Source organism: Aspergillus thermomutatus (genome assembly GCF_002237265.1).
Source record: "Aspergillus thermomutatus strain HMR AF 39 chromosome Unknown NODE_30, whole genome shotgun sequence".
NCBI classification, from domain to species: domain Eukaryota; kingdom Fungi; phylum Ascomycota; class Eurotiomycetes; order Eurotiales; family Aspergillaceae; genus Aspergillus; species Aspergillus thermomutatus.
Genome location: NW_020798079.1, coordinates 109392 through 129873, shown reverse-complemented (window position 1 = coordinate 129873; position 20482 = coordinate 109392). Strand labels below are relative to the sequence as shown.

At 50.0% G+C, this 20482-nt stretch overlaps 5 protein-coding genes across 5 annotated transcripts; 3 read left to right on the top strand and 2 right to left on the bottom strand.

Annotated features, from left to right (window-relative positions):
- Nucleotides 1-1080: 1080 nt before the first annotated feature.
- MRR1 (MFS transporter) lies at nucleotides 1081-2721 on the top strand (the record flags this gene model as incomplete). The annotated part of the gene is made up of 1 exon (XM_026762443.1): nucleotides 1081-2721. One exon carries the CDS (start codon nucleotides 1081-1083, stop codon nucleotides 2719-2721), a length of 1641 nt encoding a protein of 546 aa, XP_026617048.1.
- A 753-nt stretch (nucleotides 2722-3474) lies between these two features.
- CDV56_108725 (sister chromatid cohesion factor PDS5) lies at nucleotides 3475-8114 on the top strand (the record flags this gene model as incomplete). Its single annotated transcript, XM_026762344.1, has 3 exons — nucleotides 3475-3828; nucleotides 3933-5609; nucleotides 5664-8114. The coding sequence occupies 3 exons, from the start codon at nucleotides 3475-3477 to the stop codon at nucleotides 8112-8114; spliced, it is 4482 nt and encodes a 1493-aa protein (XP_026617047.1).
- A 1968-nt stretch (nucleotides 8115-10082) lies between these two features.
- On the bottom strand, nucleotides 10083-12623 carry CDV56_108617 (SWI/SNF chromatin-remodeling complex subunit SNF5; the record flags this gene model as incomplete). The annotated part of the gene is made up of 2 exons (XM_026762236.1): nucleotides 10083-10415; nucleotides 10524-12623. The coding sequence occupies 2 exons, from the start codon at nucleotides 12621-12623 to the stop codon at nucleotides 10083-10085; spliced, it is 2433 nt and encodes an 810-aa protein (XP_026617046.1).
- Nucleotides 12624-14145: 1522 nt separating this feature from the next.
- On the bottom strand, nucleotides 14146-15100 carry CDV56_108570 (endonuclease/exonuclease/phosphatase family protein; the record flags this gene model as incomplete). Its single annotated transcript, XM_026762189.1, has 3 exons — nucleotides 14146-14402; nucleotides 14451-14625; nucleotides 14681-15100. 3 exons carry the CDS (start codon nucleotides 15098-15100, stop codon nucleotides 14146-14148), a joined length of 852 nt encoding a protein of 283 aa, XP_026617045.1.
- A 1415-nt stretch (nucleotides 15101-16515) lies between these two features.
- Nucleotides 16516-18189, top strand: CDV56_108483 (curved DNA-binding protein (42 kDa protein); the record flags this gene model as incomplete). The annotated part of the gene is made up of 5 exons (XM_026762102.1): nucleotides 16516-16543; nucleotides 16802-16885; nucleotides 16944-17048; nucleotides 17133-17945; nucleotides 18002-18189. The coding sequence occupies 5 exons, from the start codon at nucleotides 16516-16518 to the stop codon at nucleotides 18187-18189; spliced, it is 1218 nt and encodes a 405-aa protein (XP_026617044.1).
- Nucleotides 18190-20482: the final 2293 nt, after the last annotated feature.

Here is a 20482-nt window from a genome sequence, read left to right as displayed (position 1 = left end):
AATTTAGCTGCCTATTATATGAGTCATATCGAAGATCCAGAGATGTCGGTCGAAATTTCTACGCATGGTCTTGTCTTTCTATCGATCGGAAGCGCAAGCATCAACATCTACCGAGCCGTCGGCGGCCCTATGGACCAGATCGCAACAAGTCCAGATCAAGCGGCTTAAGCCCGGGACAAGTGGATTTTGTTGATATATCTGTCCAATCACCATCTCTTAATGCACAAAGTATCTCGGTCGGTCGTTCGGTGGCACCGAAGAGCGAAGAGAGCGGGTCGTCGCGACGCTAAGCTTTGCTCCGTCGGGCATGAAAGGTCCATGGAAAACGGATTAAACGATTTGAAGATTTGCAAGCCACAAAAACCTTTCACACGTGGACGGAGTCGGAGTTAAGGGCTCACGTTTTCCCACCCTGCGATGACCTCATTTGATGTGATTATCAATCCAAAATACTCGGGGAGGTACCTGGAGACCAATCAATGATGGGCGAAAATCGTCCTTTTCCTTTTTTTTCTTCTTCAAATCTGTAAGTGGCAACGGGGTCACAGGGGGACTGTCCAGTATCAATCTCTCCTTTAGGCTTCAGCACTGAATTTTGTTCGGGATCTCGGCATCGGACATGATAACAGGACTACGGTCTCAGGCTAAGTACGAAGGATGGTGGGGAATTCTTCCATCTCTTACATACTAGTTTGCTATAGCGGCCATGGCTCTCTTATGTCCACTTCTCATGCTATCTCTAGAAGCCTGTTTGCTTTATCAGCTTTTTTCCGAAGGCCCACCTTGGGGACAAGATGGTTCCCTTAAAGGTCTGGACACGCCCTCCGCGGGAATTCAGGGACTCAGATATCAGATTCAGCGTGCTCTATTTATACTCTAAGAGTCTATACTCTACTGATCAGGCTTCTCTCCTGAATCTTGTCTGATCGTTTCCCTTATCTTTGGTGCTTTCAGGTCCATCAGACCGATCCTGTCATCTATTGGAGCAATACCTCACCTTTTTTTACCAGAAGCTTATATTCAGGGGGTGAGGGATAGAGCCAGGAATATTGAACCATCTATCGGACGGCAAGACTTAGGATGGCGACTGAAAAACAGAACTATCCAGTATACAACTCAAACGAGACAACTCCTCGCATCACCCAAGAGACCCTTTCAGTTCCTCAAACATCAGATCTGAACGCGAAGTCCAAAGATAGTATCGATATGGAAGACCGAGCGCCGGAGCCCGAGAGCTCCGATGCAAGAGACCCGGAGACGGAGGGCACAGATATTGAACGCGCAGACGGTCAACTGCCCGAGAAGACACCCGCAACAGATCCCAATTTGGTACAATGGGACGGCCCAGATGACCCCGAGCACCCGCAGAACATGCCACACTGGAAGAAATGGGTCTTGACGATGACTTTATCCTCGATGACCATGTGGATCACCTTCGCTAGCAGCGTCTTCTCAACTGCAACTACAGTGACGGCCAAGGAGTACCACGTATCAACTGAAGTCATGACTTTGGCTACCAGTCTGGTCGTCTTCGGATTCGCTCTTGGTCCCATCGTGTGGGCTCCCATGTCTGAGCTCTATGGACGCAGGCTGCCCCTGTTCTTGGGCTACGCCATCTTCGCAGTCTTCCAGATTCCCGTAGCTGTGGCACAAAATATCCAGACCATCATGGTATGTCGCTTCCTCATCGGTGTTTTCGGTTGCTCTCCTCTAGCGGTTGTCGGCGGCGCAATGGCCGACTTCTGGGACCCCGTCGACCGTGCTGTGGCTATTGCCTTGTTCTCGGCGGCCACCTTCGTTGGTCCTACGCTTGGCCCTATCATCGGTGGATTTATCACGGAGTCGTATCTCGGCTGGCGCTGGACTGCATGGATCACGCTGATTGCGTCTGCGTCATTCGGCACTCTGGCCTTCTTCATTGTCCCTGAGACCTACGGTCCTGTCATCCTTCAGAGACGCGCAGCTCGCCTTCGCCGCGAGACGGGCAACTGGGCACTGCACAGCCTACTCGACGAAAGTCGCCCTACCGCTTCCGAGATCGTCAACAAATACCTACTGCGCCCTATTCAAATGCTTTTCCTCGAGCCAATCCTGCTGCTCATCACGATCTACCTGGCACTGGTTTACGGAATTCTGTACCTTTTCTTCGAGGCGTACCCCGTTTCGTTCCAAGAGGTTCGCGGCTGGACCAACGGAGGCATTGCCGGCCTTCCCTTTATCGGGATCTTGGTTGGAGTGGTCTGTGGCGTGGCATTGATCGTCTGGCAAACCAAGACTCGGTTTGCGCTTAAGCTGGCGAAACACGGCCGCGTTGTCCCGGAGGAGCGTCTGGTTCCCATGATGATCGCATCCGTGCTTCTGCCGGCCGGTCTCTTCTGGTTCGGCTGGACCTCGAGCCCTCATATTTCGTGGGTGCCTCAGGTCATTGCAGGAGTTCCTATCGGCATGGGCATCTTGGTCATCTTCATGCAGGGTCTCAACTACATCATCGATGTGTACATGATGTTCGCCAATTCGGCCATCGCTGCCAATACTCTGGTTCGAAGCAGTCTCGGTGGTGCCTTCCCGCTCTTTGCTGTGCAGATGTACAATAAGCTCGGCGTGAATTGGGCCTCGAGTCTGCTTGGTTTCATCACGGTTGCGATGATCCCGGTTCCCATCGTCTTCTATATCTATGGCAAGAAGATCCGGGCTATGAGCAAGTTTTCGCCCAAGCTCTGATCATCATCGGTCTCTTGCTTTATATACCCCCGTTTGCTTTTTCATGTCAGCAAAAAATAGACGTGGTTGTCTCCCGTCATCAGCCAGGCGTTGTTTATGGGCACTTGCATTTGTATTTGGTTGGAGGGACGATTATGTCGATTATGCATGATACATTTTAGCGCTCAAAAGCTGTCAGATAGACAGCGATTCTAAGTTATATAATTAATTTGACCACATACACAAATTGTTAAAAAAAGGTGTAGTCCATGTCACGGATTTGATAGACATTTCATGTAGAGAAGTGGGTAGCAGAGGCAGCAAGAACAGGCGAGACTCCATTAAGATCAACCTCTAGGTTGTGAGCGAAATCAAAATCGAAGTCATCGATATTGAAACATCAAAATGTGTGATTTTGATATTGACATACTACTGTGACTTCGCCAAAATCAAGGGTGAGAAAAAGGCAAAGCAAAAACACGCTATTATTATTGAGCGACGCGTCCTGGGCCGGCGTCTTTAGGGCGGTGACAGTCGAAACCGCCGTCGATCTTTCGAAACGGACAGACGGGCCCTCGAGAATCGACCGCTTGTCCCTCGTCCAGCCTGTCGCCAACCATCTCTTTCCCTTTCCATCTCCGTCGCTTATTTTACTTACTCGGGGGCCGAATTCTTGTTCATTAGATCTATTTTTTAACCCTCATCTCTCCCATTCCAGCGCATGGTGTGCTGAAGCTTACGCCCTGAAACCGGCTTCCCCGCGCTTCGTCCACGATGCCCGCGCGCACTCGTCAAGGTCCCTCCGCCGTCACGGAGGTCGTGGAGCCCGAAGAGACGTCTGGCGGCCTTCGCAGTCTCAAATTCAATCAACCGCTTTCATGGCGCGTGGGGAGGGCCATCCCCATTGCCGATCTACTTCAACGTCTACAGACGCTCGCGCAGGAGCTTCGCAAACTCGAACAGGAGGAGATTGATAAGGAATCGCTGCGAAAGGTCTCCCAGGAATTGGCGACAGCGAATCTGCTGGCTCATAAGGATAAAGGGGTTCGAGCTTGGACGGCTTGCTGCATTGTTGATGTCTTGCGTCTTTGCGCGCCTGACGCGCCGTTTACGGGGAATCAGCTCAAGGTTCGTTTTGAATCGAGTTTTGTATTGGCGTCTTCGCCTTGCAGGGCCCCACGAAGACGCTCTCTGGACGGTTTGGGCTTTGCTCTAACCATTGTGATCATTAGGACATTTTCACTTGCTTCGTGACCTCCATCATCCCCGCTCTCGGGGATCCATCCAATACCTATAATGCTCAACACATCTACGTACTCAACTCCCTGGCGGAAGTGAAGAGTATCGTGCTCATGACTGATCTGGATCAACCGGACTCATTGATTATTCCGCTCTTCACCACGTGTTTCGACATCGTCTCCGGTTCTTCAAAGGCCTCCACGGGGGAGGAAATCGCCAAGAACGTGGAATTCGACATGACCCGCCTCTTGGTGACTGTGATCGATGAGTCGCCAGTCCTCGCGCCCGACGTGGTAGATGTCATTGTGGCACAATTTCTGCGTGTTGACCCCCGCGTGCTAGAACCCCTGAACAAGAGAAGCAAGAAGGCAGATACGCCGGTCGATTCAAAACAGGGCACACTTCTCCTCAAGGACTACCCGCCAGCATATAACATGGCCAAGGCCATATGTCAAGCGTGTCCAGAGAGAATGACGAGTCACATCAGTCAATACTTTAATAATGTAATCATCGACGCCTCTGGCTCTGGGGGAACGAACGGGTCCTCGAAGCATTCGCATCGCAGACCGAACCTTGACGATTCCGACGAGGAGGGTGAGGATGTCAAGGAGTTGAGTAAAGCACACCGTCTTATCCGGGAGCTCTGGAGGGCCTGTCCCGATGTGCTGCAGAATGTGGTTCCCCAGCTAGAGGCCGAATTGTCCGCTGAATCGGTATCATTACGTCTGCTGGCCACGCAGACGATAGGTGATCTCACTGCTGGTATTGGAGTTGCCGGTCCACCTCCACCTCCGCCAATGGATCCTGCAGCCTACCCACCGGTAACCTTGGCAGAGTATGCGCAGATGATCCCTCAGCCCAACGTGCTTGTCAAGCCTTTGTCCCCGAAGCCATTCTCGCAGGCACACAGCTCCACGTATGAAAGCTTCCTCAGCCGGCGCTTTGACAAATCCGCTTCCGTCAGAGCTGCCTGGGTCACTGTCATAGGCCGCATTCTACTGACGTCTGCAGGTGGCTCTGGTCTCAGTGAGAACGAGCAGCAGACTCTCATTGAGAACCTGACATCAATGCTCCGGGACGCAGATGAGAAAGTCAGACTGGCGGCAGTTGATGCGGTGGGAATGTTCGGTCTATCACAAGTAGTGAACAAACTCGGATTGGGTGGCGGCTTCTCGACCCCAGATTCATTACTTGCCGTCCTTGCAGAGCGAGTCAAAGATCGGAAGTCTCAGGTACGAGAGCATGCGACGAAGACGTTGGCGCGAATCTGGGCCGTTGCAGCGGGCGACATAGAACAAGGGAACGAACAGGTGGTCTCTCTGCTCAAAGACGGGCCGTCAAAGATCTTCGATGCTTACTATACCAATGACCCGGAGATCCATATCTTAATTGATCGTGTGCTCTTCGAGATCCTCCTTCCCCTCAATTATCCCCCAATCAAGCCCAAACTATCACGGAGCGGTTCCAGTCAATCTCAGAAACAGAAAGAATCTCAAAGTACTGAGGCCGATAGCGAGGCGGATGTCGACAAGATACGTGTACGTCGCATTCTCACTCTTCTCGCAGGGCTGGACGACAAGGCCAAAAAGGTCTTCTACGCGATGCAGGGTCGGCAAATCTCTGTCAGAAACTTTGTGGACTTCTACCTAAAGGCCTGTGAGGAGTACAACGTAAGTGTTGAAAAAAATTTTCTGAATTGGTCGAGACGCTAATGGCAAATGTAGGGAGGAGTAATGGAGGAGAATGAGGATCAAATCAAGACTAAACTGTCTCGAGTTATCGACTCGCTATCCAAAACTTTCCCAGACTCGTCGCGAGCATCTGCGGATCTGTGGAAGTTTGCCAAGGTTCATGACCGTCGTAACTACCAGCTTATTCGCTTCGCGATGAATGTTACCAGTGATTATCGTACTGTCGTCAAGGCCATCAGAGAGCTGGCGAGACGCATTCAGAGTGCCAACAATATGTCACTGCTTGAGACAATCACTCCATTGCTGTATCGCAGCAGTTCTCTGATCTTTAACAGAAGTCATACGCCGGCGATTATGGAGCTTTCTCGGACAGACGAGCATGGTCTCGCCAACCCGGCACATGAGATTCTGCGGGAGATTTCGTCTAAGAACCCAGAAGTGTTGGAAGCTCAAGTCCAAGAAATGTGCCGGGATCTCGAGTCGCAAGCTCCAAAGGCCACAACTACTACTGCCGGCGGGACCGAAGAGATTCTCAAGGCCTGCTCCGGGTTCGCACGAAAACTTTCCGATAAACTCCCCAAGGATCGCAGATTCCTACAGGCTCTTACAAATTATGCTCTTCATAGCCCATCCCCTCGAGCCGCCAAACATGCCGTCTCAATCCTCATGGCGGTCGCTGACAAAAGAGAAATGTACGCGAGGGATTTGGTCCAAGCATGTGTTTCGAAGTGGAAATACGGATCCGATCGTTTTCTGACTAAACTGGCAACATTGTCTCAACTGAATCTCTTGGCTCCAATGGAAGCGGATGAAGAAAGTGACGCCATCATCTCGATCGCTGTCAACCAGATTCTACTAACAAATCGATCCCCTCATCCAGATGCTGGGTACTCCTGGTCAGATACTGTGGACGACGAAACCGCTGCTAAGGAATGGGCACTCAAAATCATCGTCAATCGGCTTCGAGCCAAGAAAGGCTCAGACGGCGACGACGATTTCCGTGCCCACGCCGTGCCTGTGTTCGAGACATTGAACAAACTTGTGGCGAATGAGGGCGAGTTGTCAAAGAAGAAGGACACACCAGCAACACAGAAATCACGCCTTCGCCTCCTGGCCGCCAAATCACTTGTCAAGCTGTGCGCATCAATCAGTCTGTGCGACCAACTGCTTACACCGGTGGACTTCAATTCGATCGCCCTAGTGGCTCAAGACCCCATCGTAGCCGTGAGAAGCGGCTTCATTGCCCAGCTCAAGAAGAGACTTGTGCAAAGGTCACATCTGAGCTACCGCTGGTACATCGTCCCCTGCCTCCTTGCATTTGAGCCAAATGCTAGCTTGAAGGACAGTACCCTTACCTGGCTACGGTCTCGTGCGGCATTCTTCTCACAGCAGGTTCAGAGCAGTGGCCGGAAGGAGACTGTCATGGAGTCAATCTTTTCTCGTCTTCTCTCTCTCCTCGCATACCACCCTGATTACCCTTCTGCCGACCTGGATGAGGCGACACAGGTTCGCGACCTGACTGATTTTGCACGCTATATCCTCTTCTACCTCACCGCCGTTGCGAATGAGCACAACTTGTCGTTGATATTCCATGTCGCGCAGCGGGTGAAGCAAACGCGGGACGGCATTACCAAATCAGACGAGATCACCACCCGTCTCCACACACTTTCGGACTTGGCACAAGCAACGATTCGTCGCTTTGCGGACATATACTCCCAGCAGCGCAGATTCGGCGGGGGCGCTGGCGCTGCTAGCATTCTCCAGACTTACCCTGGCAAGATTGGAGTGCCAAGCTCGATCTTTGCTCGGATGAACAGCCATGAAGAAGCCCAGGAGGTTGCTGAAAAGAACTTCCTTCCTGAAGATGCCGAAGACCTTCTCGATCGTCTTGTCCGGTCGGTCATGAAAGCAAAGAGCGGGTCGTCTGGTAACGCGCAAGTCAAGAAGAGGAAACCCGAGGCAGCCGATACGAACGGTAACAATGGCTCTGCCAAGAAAGCAAGAAAGGAGAAAGAGAAGACATCCCGACCCCGCAGATCTTCTGCTAGTACAACCTCGAAGACACCCAAGAAAAAGAAGAAGGGTGAGGACGGGTGGTCCTCTAATGAAGAGGATGCCCCTGCAGGAGTGACAACATCTGCTCGGAGACGCAGCAGCCGCGGAACATCGAAGAGGGTCAGTTACGTGGACAAAGACAGCGACGAGGATGACATGGACGTGGATGAATGGGGGCAAGAGAACAAGGAGCAAGAGGATAACGAAGATGAGGCAGAAAGTGAGAAGGACAGCGACGCCGCCGAAGAGAAATTCGACGATGAGTCAGATAACGAAGAGCCGCTGAGTGAAGCGGAAGAACTAGAGGATCCAGAGGAATCCTCAGAGACAGCCGTCACAAAGACAAAAGAAGAAAAACCCGAGGCGAAGAACAAACGCAGTGATAAAACAGCTACGTTACCGACGAGAAGATCCTCTCGAAGGGGCTAGAAAATTGTTCGACTGTCAGTGTATGAAGGGAAATATCGGAGTGGATGGATTCGATATCCCCTTCTTCGCGTCGAGATGTATATGACTCCCGTGATTTGCGAGCTGTCTTTTTCTTTTCCTCTTCTCATCGATCCTTGACGGAATGACCTTGTGGCCAATGTGTACTTGATGCTTGACTGAGAATGAGCCGTCTTATTACCTTTCTTTGTTCCATTTCCTTTCACTGTGGAGTTGCATCGAAATGTGTATACCCATTTTCATTTCCAATTTATCTGCCTTTTATCTGATGCAGTTGCTGTCATATCGATGTGATGTATTTCAGGGGGGATATAAGATGTGATTATTTCATTCATCGATGAAAATATGGACACCGTTCTTACAAGATGGTCGTAAATGCTTAAGTCAAGATTAGACCCAACCATGGCCCTCCATTGCATTACACGTAGATCACATCAAGAATCCCCGTCATTCCGCATGGAGAATGAGCAACTCGAGAAGTAAAAAGAAGATACAATTAAAAACATACAACAGCCGGGATTCGCTGGTGGTCACCCACCCAACTACTAACCGGCCGGCGTGTGGCTTAAGTACGGCTGAGCGGACGGGAAGCCCTGTTTTCCACACCCTATGGTCGTATGTGCTCGAGGTGGGTTATGACTGGTTTATGTCAAGAAAGATCAAGAAAAACGACCGCCGATAATACTCTCAGTGGACGAATAATAATATCTGGACTTGGAGAGAATTGAAAGAGAATCTCACCTGTGGCACGGTTGATCTCTATCTGATAGGCTGTATGACTGTATAATATTTATGTTCCTATTTTACTTGAGATACAAAAAAAAGAAGCTGAAATCCATCACCAAGTGAAAGAAATTACTGGGAGGGGAGGAAAAAAGAATCACGCTGCATCTACACGGGATTGAACCATGGACCTTTCCATTACGAGTGGAACGCTCTACCACTGAGCCATAGATGCGAGGACCGGAATAAAGTTTCACCTTAGCATCCTATACACCAGTATTTTCCCTCGGATCTTGATCTGCTCTATCTTCAGGGAATAGTTGCAGAGGCAGCCCCTGTTATCTTCATGATGATGATCCACGCTTTATACGCTGAATATGTGCATTGCATTTATCGGTATATAGTATCAGATGGTAGTCTAACTGGAGATAGTGGCGTCGCATCACTCCCTAGTGTGCTCCTCTGCGGTACATATAAGAGTGTACGGAGTACACCGTATTCATAGCATCAACACCTATACCTATACTCATAATCTACGCTGTTACGGTGTTTGGTTACTGGATGTAAGCAAGGATGGAGTCAGTGGGTGCTAAAGAGCGGAGTTCTAGTCACATATCATCCTATACGTGGTTCTTGTGGCCATGACTCCCTGGTCCCAGTGATAAATATACACCGGTGAGGTGCACTTGGACGTCATGTGCGCTGTTGGTAAGGCCACCCATCAAAGATATGTGGCCATACCGTATTCGACATAAGGAGAATGGAGAATCACGTTTTTATCATGCCTGTACCTACGATCCAGGGGCCGAGGGTCAAACTCGGATATCCATGCGCCATTGGCAATGGACATCCAGGTTGCACCAAGGGATATGGCCATTGTTGCACATTAAATGCATGCCGTGGTACGCATGCTGGACTTCTCTGGATAGCATGAAATCAGGATGCTAGGAAATATGTAAAATTGCCAGTAGGTCTTGGGATTCTTGACTCTCCTGAAACCCAGCGCAAGAGAGATAGTCACCAGATGCACGAAGCATGCCGTCCGTTAGATATCGAGTCATGCAACCAAAAAGTATTGGGATGTTGAATACGATGGGTCAACATTACCCCGTATCATTCGCTCAAATTCATGTACATCAAACAATAAAGGGTCCTGGAGACTCCACAGGTGAAGAACAAAGTATACATGGATGCGAAAGGTAAAAACACCACTTGATCATGCACTCGTTATGAGGAGCCACCATTAGCAGCTGCAGCGGCTGCCTTTGCGAGCCTCTCCTCTACGCGCTCCTTATGTTGTCGATTCCTCAAATGAACCTCAAAATTGTCGACAGTCATTCCCGGACCGGGAGTATACAACTTACCCGGACAATCGTGACAGCGAATCCGAGGAAGATATTGATACTTCATTCGATGGCCCGGCTGGCTATTGGTGTTTGCTACTGGTAACATCGTCTCCGTATCGACTGCCGTGTAGCGCATCACACCTTCAAACGAGTCGTTCGGATGTGACCGATTCAAACGGGCAAGACCTGCCGATAGCCAGGCTGGAGGAGGAGGCTAGCAAGAGCAACGTTAGCAAAGCGACCAAACCGGTAAATCTGGACCATGGAGTACAACTAGGGTGACAAGTCGTCAACTGTAATTGCAAAGAAAGGAGGCACCTACCCCGGGGACGCCTGGCTGAGGGGGATGTGTAGCATCAACAGCCCCAAGCTGTTGTACAGGCCGCTGAGGAAGATGGCCAGCAGTATTCGGTACTTGAACTTGTGGTTTAGGCTGCGACGGGGGCGCCATGCTACTCGGTGTCGGTGTCCGTAATTGAGGTGTGCCGGTCTGAGATATTGGTTGGGCGGCTGGCGTAGAGGTAGAAACCAAAGGGTTAGGTAACGATTGTGGCCCGTTGGCGAGGAATTGGCGAAATTTATCTCGAGAGATTTTTAATTTCACAATGAGCTTCTCTTGTTCCTCGATGCTCTCTTCCCGGTAGTCTCGTCTTCTGGCGGAGACCCGAGGCTCGTGGTGAGGTTCAGGGGTGGCAGAATGAGCCAGACTGGCCCGCAGAGCGGCGTGAGCTGCGCTCGCGGCCCCTCTCATGCCTCTTGTGCGGGCTGTTCCTTGGGCCAGATGGGGACCGATAGCGGGAGAGCCCGTCATCGATGACTCGTCGCTGTCCGACTCATCGGACTCCTCACCACCGTCCCGCTGGCCAACTGCGGCGCGTCTGTGCCGACTTGATCCGGATCGTTTGAACACATTGCTCTCTTCAATCGACGGTGCGGTGTTGGGAATGACGGAGGATACAAGCATTGTACGAATGGTGCGCTGACGGTCTTTCAAATCCGGCAAGGCTGGGCCACCGCGGCGGTTGACGGATCGTTTCTGCCGACGTTGGTCTCTGGATATGGACACCTCGGTGCGTTCGAGCTCCGCTTCATTCAGCTCGTACAGATATGGTGTGAATTCCTTGGCAGCTTGGAAGGGCCGGAAAGAAGATGTTAATGGGGAGGGTAAGAATGCGGTCTTGAGGTCAGGATCGTCAATTGGACGACCATCAAATGGATGGGAGAGGATGTAAAGTGATTTGGTAAAGAGTTGCGACTGCTCACGTATCGAATGGGCGATTGCAGTGGTGAATTCGCCGGAAAGAGAGAGGTCATTGGTCATGCGGGCAGCAAATTCCTCAGGGGAGTTAGAGGGATCATTGATGTCCCATTCGAACTGATCAATGAGGGTATGTTGTCCGATGGTAATGTTGAGCTTGATAAGAATGCGCATTTCATCGTTCTTGTAAGCGCTGTAGGGTAGATTAGGATCGAGTGCATCCTCTTCCATATATATTTGGGGATAATAGTCCGCGAGTTGCTCTTGGACGCTTCGAGAGATCATCCGTACGAGAGGAGCACATGTCTCGAGCGGAAGGCCCAGATCTTCCACCAACTTCTCGGCGAACAGATCAGGAGAAATGACCCGGTCGTGGAGGTTCCACGTAAAGGTATCTCGAATCTTGATCTTCTCCCAATCGATGTCTAAGCGAATAGGGACCAAATCCTCCACCTGCTCACTCTGTATTTTCATGTCCTTCCGCGCAACTCGTAATTCCCTGGTCTTCCTATTTCCCGGCCGCCGCCGATGTGAGGGATATAACAATTGCGGATGCTGATTGCGCAAATCAGTCCTGGCATTCCCAAACCCTTCATAACCAACACCGTATAGGGCGGCCGGATTCCCATGAGTCTCGCGGCGTAAGGCCAGATAGTAGTCCCGTTCCGCACGCTTCTGTTGAAGCAACTCCTGACTGGGATTGTGCCAGGCTGTCAATGCTGAATGTTGGAATTCTCGTTCGACATACTGCTCGAGAAGTATTTTATCCGCCGGGGTTTCACGTACGCGGACAGGTAGACCTTCTGTAGGAGATGAAGTGTGAATAACGGAACCATCGCGAGATCGCTTTCTACTTGTTGCTGAACCGTTGGCGTTGCTCAACTGAGAGTTGGGCGACGTCTTGCCATTCAAGCTGCTATGACTAGCTTCGGCTGAGGATAGAGAGACACCCGAAGCTGCAAGGACAGCTTTCGCATTCTGTTTCCCTTCGGCAATGGCATCCACTCCATCCACTCCATTCGCTCCACGTTCTGTTGAGGAACCGGTCGCAATGTTTCCTTCACCCTCCGCGCTTGGGCCTGGCGCGCCCAGGTCATTTTGAATGCCATCAGCCTGGAAGTCGCCGAGAAATTGTCCAGGCTGCGAATGATCGGGGAAAGGCATGGCCGGAGATTTTATCTAATAGTTGTAGTTCTTCGTTCAAAAGCAGAAACACGGGTATCATTCGCAAGACGAGGTAACATTCCAATCAGATACTGAAAAGACGATGGTGGCACCCAAGAACCAATGTAGCCTACAGCAGCATCCTTAAGAGGAACCTGCGATGGAAAAGGCGAGTCAGTATGGGCAATTCAGGCCGATTACACGAACGTGATGCTATTCAAGGACGCGACGGTGCATTGAACGGAGACGCGATGCGCCCCATCAAACAGAAACAGCCACATGTCCTGAGATAGCCAAGAGATCGCCACAATCAGAGCCGTCACCCACGTAATCAGTGGTGGTGACTGGACGGACGACAAAGGTCGCGAAAGCGGCGGAGGGAAGCAAGCGCGCAAATAATGGGGTTAGGGAAAAACATACCAACCAAAGGAGGTAAATTAAGAGGATTATTAAAACAAAAATAAAATAATAATGATAGGAAGCTACCACCAGGCGCAGACACGCCAGACAGAGGGTTCCAGGGCAGGACGAGGCAAATGGATGGGTCTGCGTGCCGGTTCTGGGTCTTGCGCTTTGCCGCGAGAAAGTGAGAATAATCAGCGCTCGGAAGAAGGCGGCTAATCAGCTGATGGCGCACCGGGGAACGGGCAAGTATCAAAGACAATTTCAGCAATCTGGTTTGCTTGTCCTGCTTACACTGACCCCAGAAAAGTCGGTCGACTGATTTGTTTCTCCTTGCGTGGGGTTCTTTCTTCTCGCCGGCTGTCCGCTGAGTCCTCTGTTTCGCGCTATGACGGGGAAATAGGGGGGAGGAGAAGAGAAGAAGAAGAACAGACAACAAGAGGCGAGAGGAAAAAGCCAGCAGAAAACTGGGCGGGCAGAAAGGGCGTTACAAGTAATCCGTTCCCGTCATGGAGGGCCAGAGAGGGTAGGGGGAGGAGCTTCCGGGAACCAGCAAGCAGCACTGGGAGAGTCTGCCCTATGAGAGAAACTTTCGTACAACCTATTTGGGAACATCTTGAAGCCATCACGCATCTTTCTTCTGCTCTTCTCTTGGGATATCGCGAGGTTAGTTACAAATGTTACAGTATGGATCTTGAAAAACTGCCTTACAAACTTGCCGTCATGTATGGTCATAATACTGACCCACACACTAAACTATTCCCAGCTGTCATGTGATATTACTATGCCATTCCGGGTTAGCCATCTCAGACTATGCTGAACATGATACGCTAGTGTATCTATGGGTATCTCATTCTCAGTATCAATTCGCTTCCACCAAAGTTACTATGGTTAATCCAGGACCTCGAGCGCGAGTTTATTCATCCATGGATGCCCATCCAGAGCATGAACATCATATGTTCTGGCTAAACAAACAAAAAGCTCATGCCCGTGGCATTAGCAAAGGTTAATCGCGGAACGATATCACCATTGGACCTTGTCCCGTGCCTGCAAATCTCAGAATACTTCTCGGTGGCTTCCAGTTCCAGCCCTTGAAGACCGCAAGGCAAGCAGATCCAGCTCAGTGGTACAAGGTGACGTCGGCAACGACGGCCCTATGATCTGACAGATACACGCCAGAATCGAACCGGTTCGCCAACACGGCGTATCCGTTGACCTTCCAGGAACCAAGTTTGTTCTTCCCAGGTCCCAGCAGGATATAATCAATGCGCGTGGGATCCTGCCCCTCAAACCCGAACCCTGTCCATGTATAATAATCCCCGTAGTGCTGACTAGGTTCCACAACCTTTGCCGTGTCGACCAAGGAGGATTCCGACCCTGTCAAGACATTATAGGCCTCCTGCGTCTCTTAACTGTTGAAATCACCAGCAAGAAAAACCCCTGCGATGGAGTCCCCAAATTCGCCGCTTCTGTACTCATCGATCTTCTGCAGAATGATTTTGGCAGCCTCGAAGCGTGACCGAGATCCCTGGTCGTCTAGATGAGTATTCATCGCAAGGACGGTATGGCGAGTCATATTGTGCGTGAAGACACCGATGGTCTAGTATGGCGTCAGCTCAATGAAGAGACTTCCATCACGCGCCTTAGAGTCTTACCAGAATCCGTGTAGACGCCGCATCCCAGCCCTTGGATGGTTTGTTCGGCGTTTCCGACAACCAGACACTTTCCCAGTGATGAAGCTGCCAGACCGACGGTTGATAGAAGATGGCCGAATATTCTCCTGCTTTGTGACCGTCTCTACCGACTCCGATGTATTCCCATTGTTGTGTCTCAGAGCCGCTTGTGGGAACAGTAGAAGAATGTTGGTTCAGTCCGGATAGAACATCGACCAGTTGATTATGGAGCACTTCTTGTAGGCAGATGAATGCATCCTGATTGCGGGTATTGAAAAGCAGTTCATTCAAGAGAGGCTGCTTGCGATCATCCCATAGCAGCTCACCCTTGAATGGGGAACCGGTTGCATATCGGATATTGTGTGTTAGTATGCGTAGTGGCAGTTCGGCAGTTGTCTTCATGACGAAAAGCTCAATTTGAGGTGGATAGACTTGTGCGATTGCACCCAGATGATCCCTATGTGCAGTCAGAATGTATCCGAGACTGGATGAGGGTGGGATGGGAGCTGATGAGGAGAAACTTGACACAGGAGCCTATGATTGGCCAAGGAAACGTTTTTCTCCTCATTTGGATGTTGTGCCTCCAGGCAATGCATTGTTTTGGCACTAAGGCACTGATGATGTCTTCCGAATCATGGGTTTCATTTCTTGCTTCTATTGTCTTGTACCCGATCATCTCGAGTTCAACCCGGCTAATTAGTCCATCGAAAGCCTTGTTCTAGTTGACTTTTCTCTGAAGAGATCAGCAGCTAAACTCTATGGAAGATGTGTGACATTTGTTCCTTATCAAAAGGCAGTACAACTCTCGAGCAACACAGTAAGAAGAGAAGAGATTTTCAGATCTTGCTGGTCCTCGGTGACGTTGTTTGTTATAATAATAATTGGTATAGACTGGCGCAAAATCACTGGAACGAACCAAGTCATCATTCAGGGAGAAAACTTGGCTCGCGTGAAGCGTTTTGAACGTATCAGATGCCGAGTTTCAGGCACAACCTCCTCGATATCTCTGTGAACAACATTGCTACCGGGCGTTATGGTGCTCAGAGATGAGAAAGCACCTTATTCTAAAGCAGCAGTGTCATCTTTGTGCAAGAACAAGCATAGTGCACAGGTTCAACCTCACATCTTACTTTCCTTGCAGTAGCTTTTTTTCTGAGCTCTACGTGGTCACCAATTTCATCAGATACTAGGTTGCTTATGCTGCATTTAGTTCATCAGTACCTGCTCTTGTATGTTGGCGCTGACCCTGATGACCTATGACGTATATATATATCAAAAAGGGCAGTCATGCTACAGTATATTTTCGATAAGAATAATGCGGAACAATTACCAGATACTTCGAAGAGAATGGAACAATTAAAAGCATACCTAGCACTCTGACAGCGTATGATCAGATTTCTTTCGTCATGGCCTTCATCGAGCCACCTAGCTGTCAGTCTCTGCTGGAATTGCAAGGACCTAAGCTCCTCAAGCTCTTGTCAGCTTCTTCAGGTGACAAGAATAGTTTACCGTACTGTGTATACACAATTACCCCGTTTTAACAACACTAAACCCAGATAGGCCAAATTTACACCGTCCACTGCCCACAAGCCCTACTTCGACCGTTCGACGACGTAACCAGAAAAAGCCCCGCCAGCCCGTAATGAACGATGCGTAGTGCACACGACTCGATCGAAAGTTACCAGCTCAAAAGTAGCCCAATTCCTCTCTTCCTCCTCTTACTACTCTTGTAGCGTGCTGAGACGACGGTTTTAACCAAGAACTTCTTGATTGTCGCTAGCCTCGCATCAGTGCGAGGACATATCAAATAATTCACAATGGCTGAGAACCAGGCTCCAGAGGTTGGTAAGTGTTAACCGCTCTGATATTTTGACCCCTCCTCTTGCGCCCATTTTGCAAAGCTCCGACATTATTGTGTGGGTTTACCGCCGCCCTCATCGTCATCGCGCAAAGTGGAAGGAGTCGAGCAGGTCGAACTAGCAGCTACATAGCTCTAGCAGTCGATATGACCACCATACTGGGTCCTTTGTGACTTCTACCGGATTTACCTGTATTTTTTCACCCGCAAGAGCTGACGATTGCGTTGCTTCTGGCCAATTTTAGACTACACCCTCAACAACCCCGACACATTGACCAAGTACAAGACTGCCGCGCAGATCTCTCACAAGGTTCTTGAGGCCGTTTCAGGTGCGTCTGCCTAAGCTATTGTGTCATAGATTGTTCGATGTCTAATACCGGTCTACAGCATTGTGCTTTGAGGGAAGCAAGATTGTTGAAATCTGCCAGAAGGGTGATGAGCTCCTCGAGGAGGAGCTCGCCAAGGTCTACAAGGGCAAGAAGATCACCAAGGGTATGTCACTACCATGATCGCCAGGTTCTGTTTCCTGCATCGAGGCTTGCGTGCGATGTTGACATGAGGTTCTTCACGAAAAAGGTATCGGCCACCCGACAACTGTGTCCCCAAGCTCCTATGTGACGCCGTACACCCCCCTGGTGTCGGACGCTCAAGAGGCTGAGACCACACTCAAAGCCGGCGAGATCATTAAGATCCAACTCGGCGCTCAGATCGATGGATTTGGTACCATTGTCTGCGACATGATCGTCGTTGCCGACAAGGAATCGCCCAAGGATGTTGTGACTGGTCGCGAGGCTGACCTCATCCACGCCACTTACTACGCAAACGAGCTTCTGTTGAGACTCATGGTGCCCCCAGGTCTTCTGGCTAGCGGTACCGAGGAAGAGAAGAAGAAGGCCGCTGCCGAGAAGGCCCCAACTCAGAGCCAGATCTCCGCCCTCATCGAGAGGGTCGCCAAGGCTTACGACTGCAATGTGGTTGAGAACACCACCAGCTGGCTGTTTGAGCGCAACGAGATCGAGGGTGGGAAGAAGATCATCCTTTCCCCCGGCTCGGGTGTGAAGGGCGAAGGTGTTCCCGACGTTGGCGAAGTCTGGGGTGTTGAAGTTGGTCTCTCCCTTGGTTCTGGAAAAGTCAAGACCCTGCCTCACCGCGCTACCTTGCATCGCCGTACCACAACTACCTACATCCTTAAGAGACCCAGCTCCAGACAGACTCTGTCCGAGATCGTCAAGAAGTTTGGCACATTCCCCTTCAGCTTGCGACAGCTGGAGGATGAGAAGTCTGCCAAGGTTGGTGTTGTGGAGTGTGTCCGTGGCGGTGTCTTGAGACAGTACGAGCCCGCTGGTGATGCTGATAACGCTCCTGTTTCCCGTCTGTTGACGACTATTGGTATGTTCATCACTTGTCCAACGCAATATCTCCGCTTTCGCTAACGAGAATCGTAGCCATCACGAAGAACGGCATTACCAGATTGGCGGCGCCCCACCCTCCTGACCTGTCTAAATTCCAGACGGATAAGAAGATCGAGGATGAGGAGATCCTGAAGATTCTGGAGCGTCCTTTGGCCAGAAACACTGGCAATAAGAACAAGAAGAAGAAGAAGCCCGCTCAGGATTCCAAGGACGAGGAGTAGACGAATCACTCAAAAGAGATTCGACTTCTTCAACTCCTAATCGCATCCTCATACAACCAAAGTTCTTCCTTTCTGCCGGCTTCAAAAGGGAGGACTGCAGCAGGAGGCATGAAGAGTGCCTCAAAAAGACAGTCGAGAAGGAGCTCGGAGGGTGTACTGGCCAGTGGGGTGTGATGGGCCAGTGGCCCGGCCGAATATGGATGCAGAGCAGCAATGTGAGATCAATGTTGCCCATCAGGCTCTTTACAATTTCTGTCCCGTAATCACTTGAAAATGGAAAAAAAAAAAACAGTATACGAGCTGGGTATATATCAAATGAACTGTCATTGCACCTCATTCTCCGAAGTCGTTTGTCTCTTGTAGCCGGCATATTCCGGAGATTCCGGCAAGAGCTTCGACATGGCAATTCCTGTCTCTCCTTGCAATCCTGCATATGGAGTTTATATTCTAAGGTTTCGTCTTCGTAAAAGTGAGTACGTGCTCGGTGATGGTGTGAAATAAACCTTTGTCTTGGTTTTGACCATGTACAAGCTCATGAAGCTGATGAACTTTGAAGGAATAAGCCACTTCAAAAGCTGAGGATTTTCAGCCTTGTTATTTCAGGCCACAGTACATGATCTCTAAAGGTACAGATGAACAACGAACCAACACCTACAATCTTATGGTCTATACTGCTCCAGGGCAGTTGTCACCTCTCTCTGCTGACAGTTGCCACCGTCCTCATAGCATTTCATCTCAGGGAACACTGCTCTCTTCTTCACACCCTAATAAGAAGATATTCGTTTAGTAGTAGCACTCGCATAGTATTGATTTCTTGCAAGAAAGGGATCTACTGTCAGTATTCTGTAGCCTCAAGAGCCAGGATAAAGGCGTTCAGATCAACTGTCCCCTCGCTGAGGCGAAACGTCCTGCAACACATCAATTAATTCAACTTTTGTACTTGAGAAAGGAATGCCTCCCTAGTAGTTAGGTGAGTAAATCGTTGCATGTTCGTAGAGCTCTTTACTACTGAGAGGGTGGTTGGCAGTGGGTGGGCCAGTGTCGTTGGATGGGCCGCTCTTCTCTCTTCGAATCCTCCTCCATCCCCTTCCCATTCTCCTATTCCATAATCCATATTTCCCACGTACCCCCCGAGAGACCATTCACTCTGTCTCTACGGTGGCAAGAAGCTTGGGTATCAAGGTGCATTTACTGTTTTCCTTGATTTGGCAGCGGGTGACGCTGGTTTCGCGCTTCTCCCCACCTCTCGCGTCCTTGACATTCACTGTCTCGAGATCGCTTGCAGCCTCTGCACTTTTCCCACAACCTCTCCTCCAAATTTATTTCTTCTTTCCTCATCTTCTCATTCTCTGTCCGAATCCCCTCTGGATTGTACAACTGCTCGAAGATCGAATCTTTTCATCAACACCTTCGTTCGACATACAGAGCGTACCATCTTTATCATCAAATCTCTTCTCTCATCTACCTCACCTGGAAGCATCGAAGGACTCAAGAGTCGTGTCTCTCGCTCCAGGTCTCTGCCTTCGGGTATTTCCTCTTGTAACACATTGTCAAGAAGCTTGCTGCTTCTAGCAGTGAATCACGAGCCCTCTCCTTTTTCTCATACCTTTTGCTTGAACATCTCTCTCTCTTTCATATCTCGTCCACTTTCTTACTTTCATCGTTTCCAGCTGCTACACACCGTTTGATTTCTCTGACCAACTTGAACTCACTGTTCGAGGTCGGAGAGCCGAGAGGAAGCAAGCTGCAGACGTCCCAAGGACGATCAGATTTGCTCTTTAATCATCTCTTTCCTCTCTCTCAGCCAACAGTCATCCTCGTTGATTTGACTACAAGACTCCTGCTTCTCGACCATATTTAACTGGTCGTTGAACCTCACTGTCTGGTTATTGATTACCAAGTGCAGATCGAGCTTGTTTTCGCAACTTCTTCAACAGTTTCATCTGTGGTTGCAACTCTTACATCCTCTGTGTTGTTCTTTTTCACACACCCTACTAGCCACTTTGCATCTTTCAAGCCATCACTGTAGCACTGTGATAAGACCTATCGTGTTCTCTGTGATCCTGAAACGAGAAAGCAGCAAGCTTTCGTTGCGCCCAAAGGACGCTCCATTTTTCAATCCCTCTCGTCTCTTTCTTTGCCATCATCAACCCTCATAGTTGCCTTTTCCCTGCCATCATCGTTCTTCTCACGTTGATTTAAGCCTTGAGAATTGTTCCCGGAAGCACTGAGAGATTGTCTATCTTGAAGCCTATCAAGAACGTCTTGTCTCAAATTTCATCACGCTCTTTGT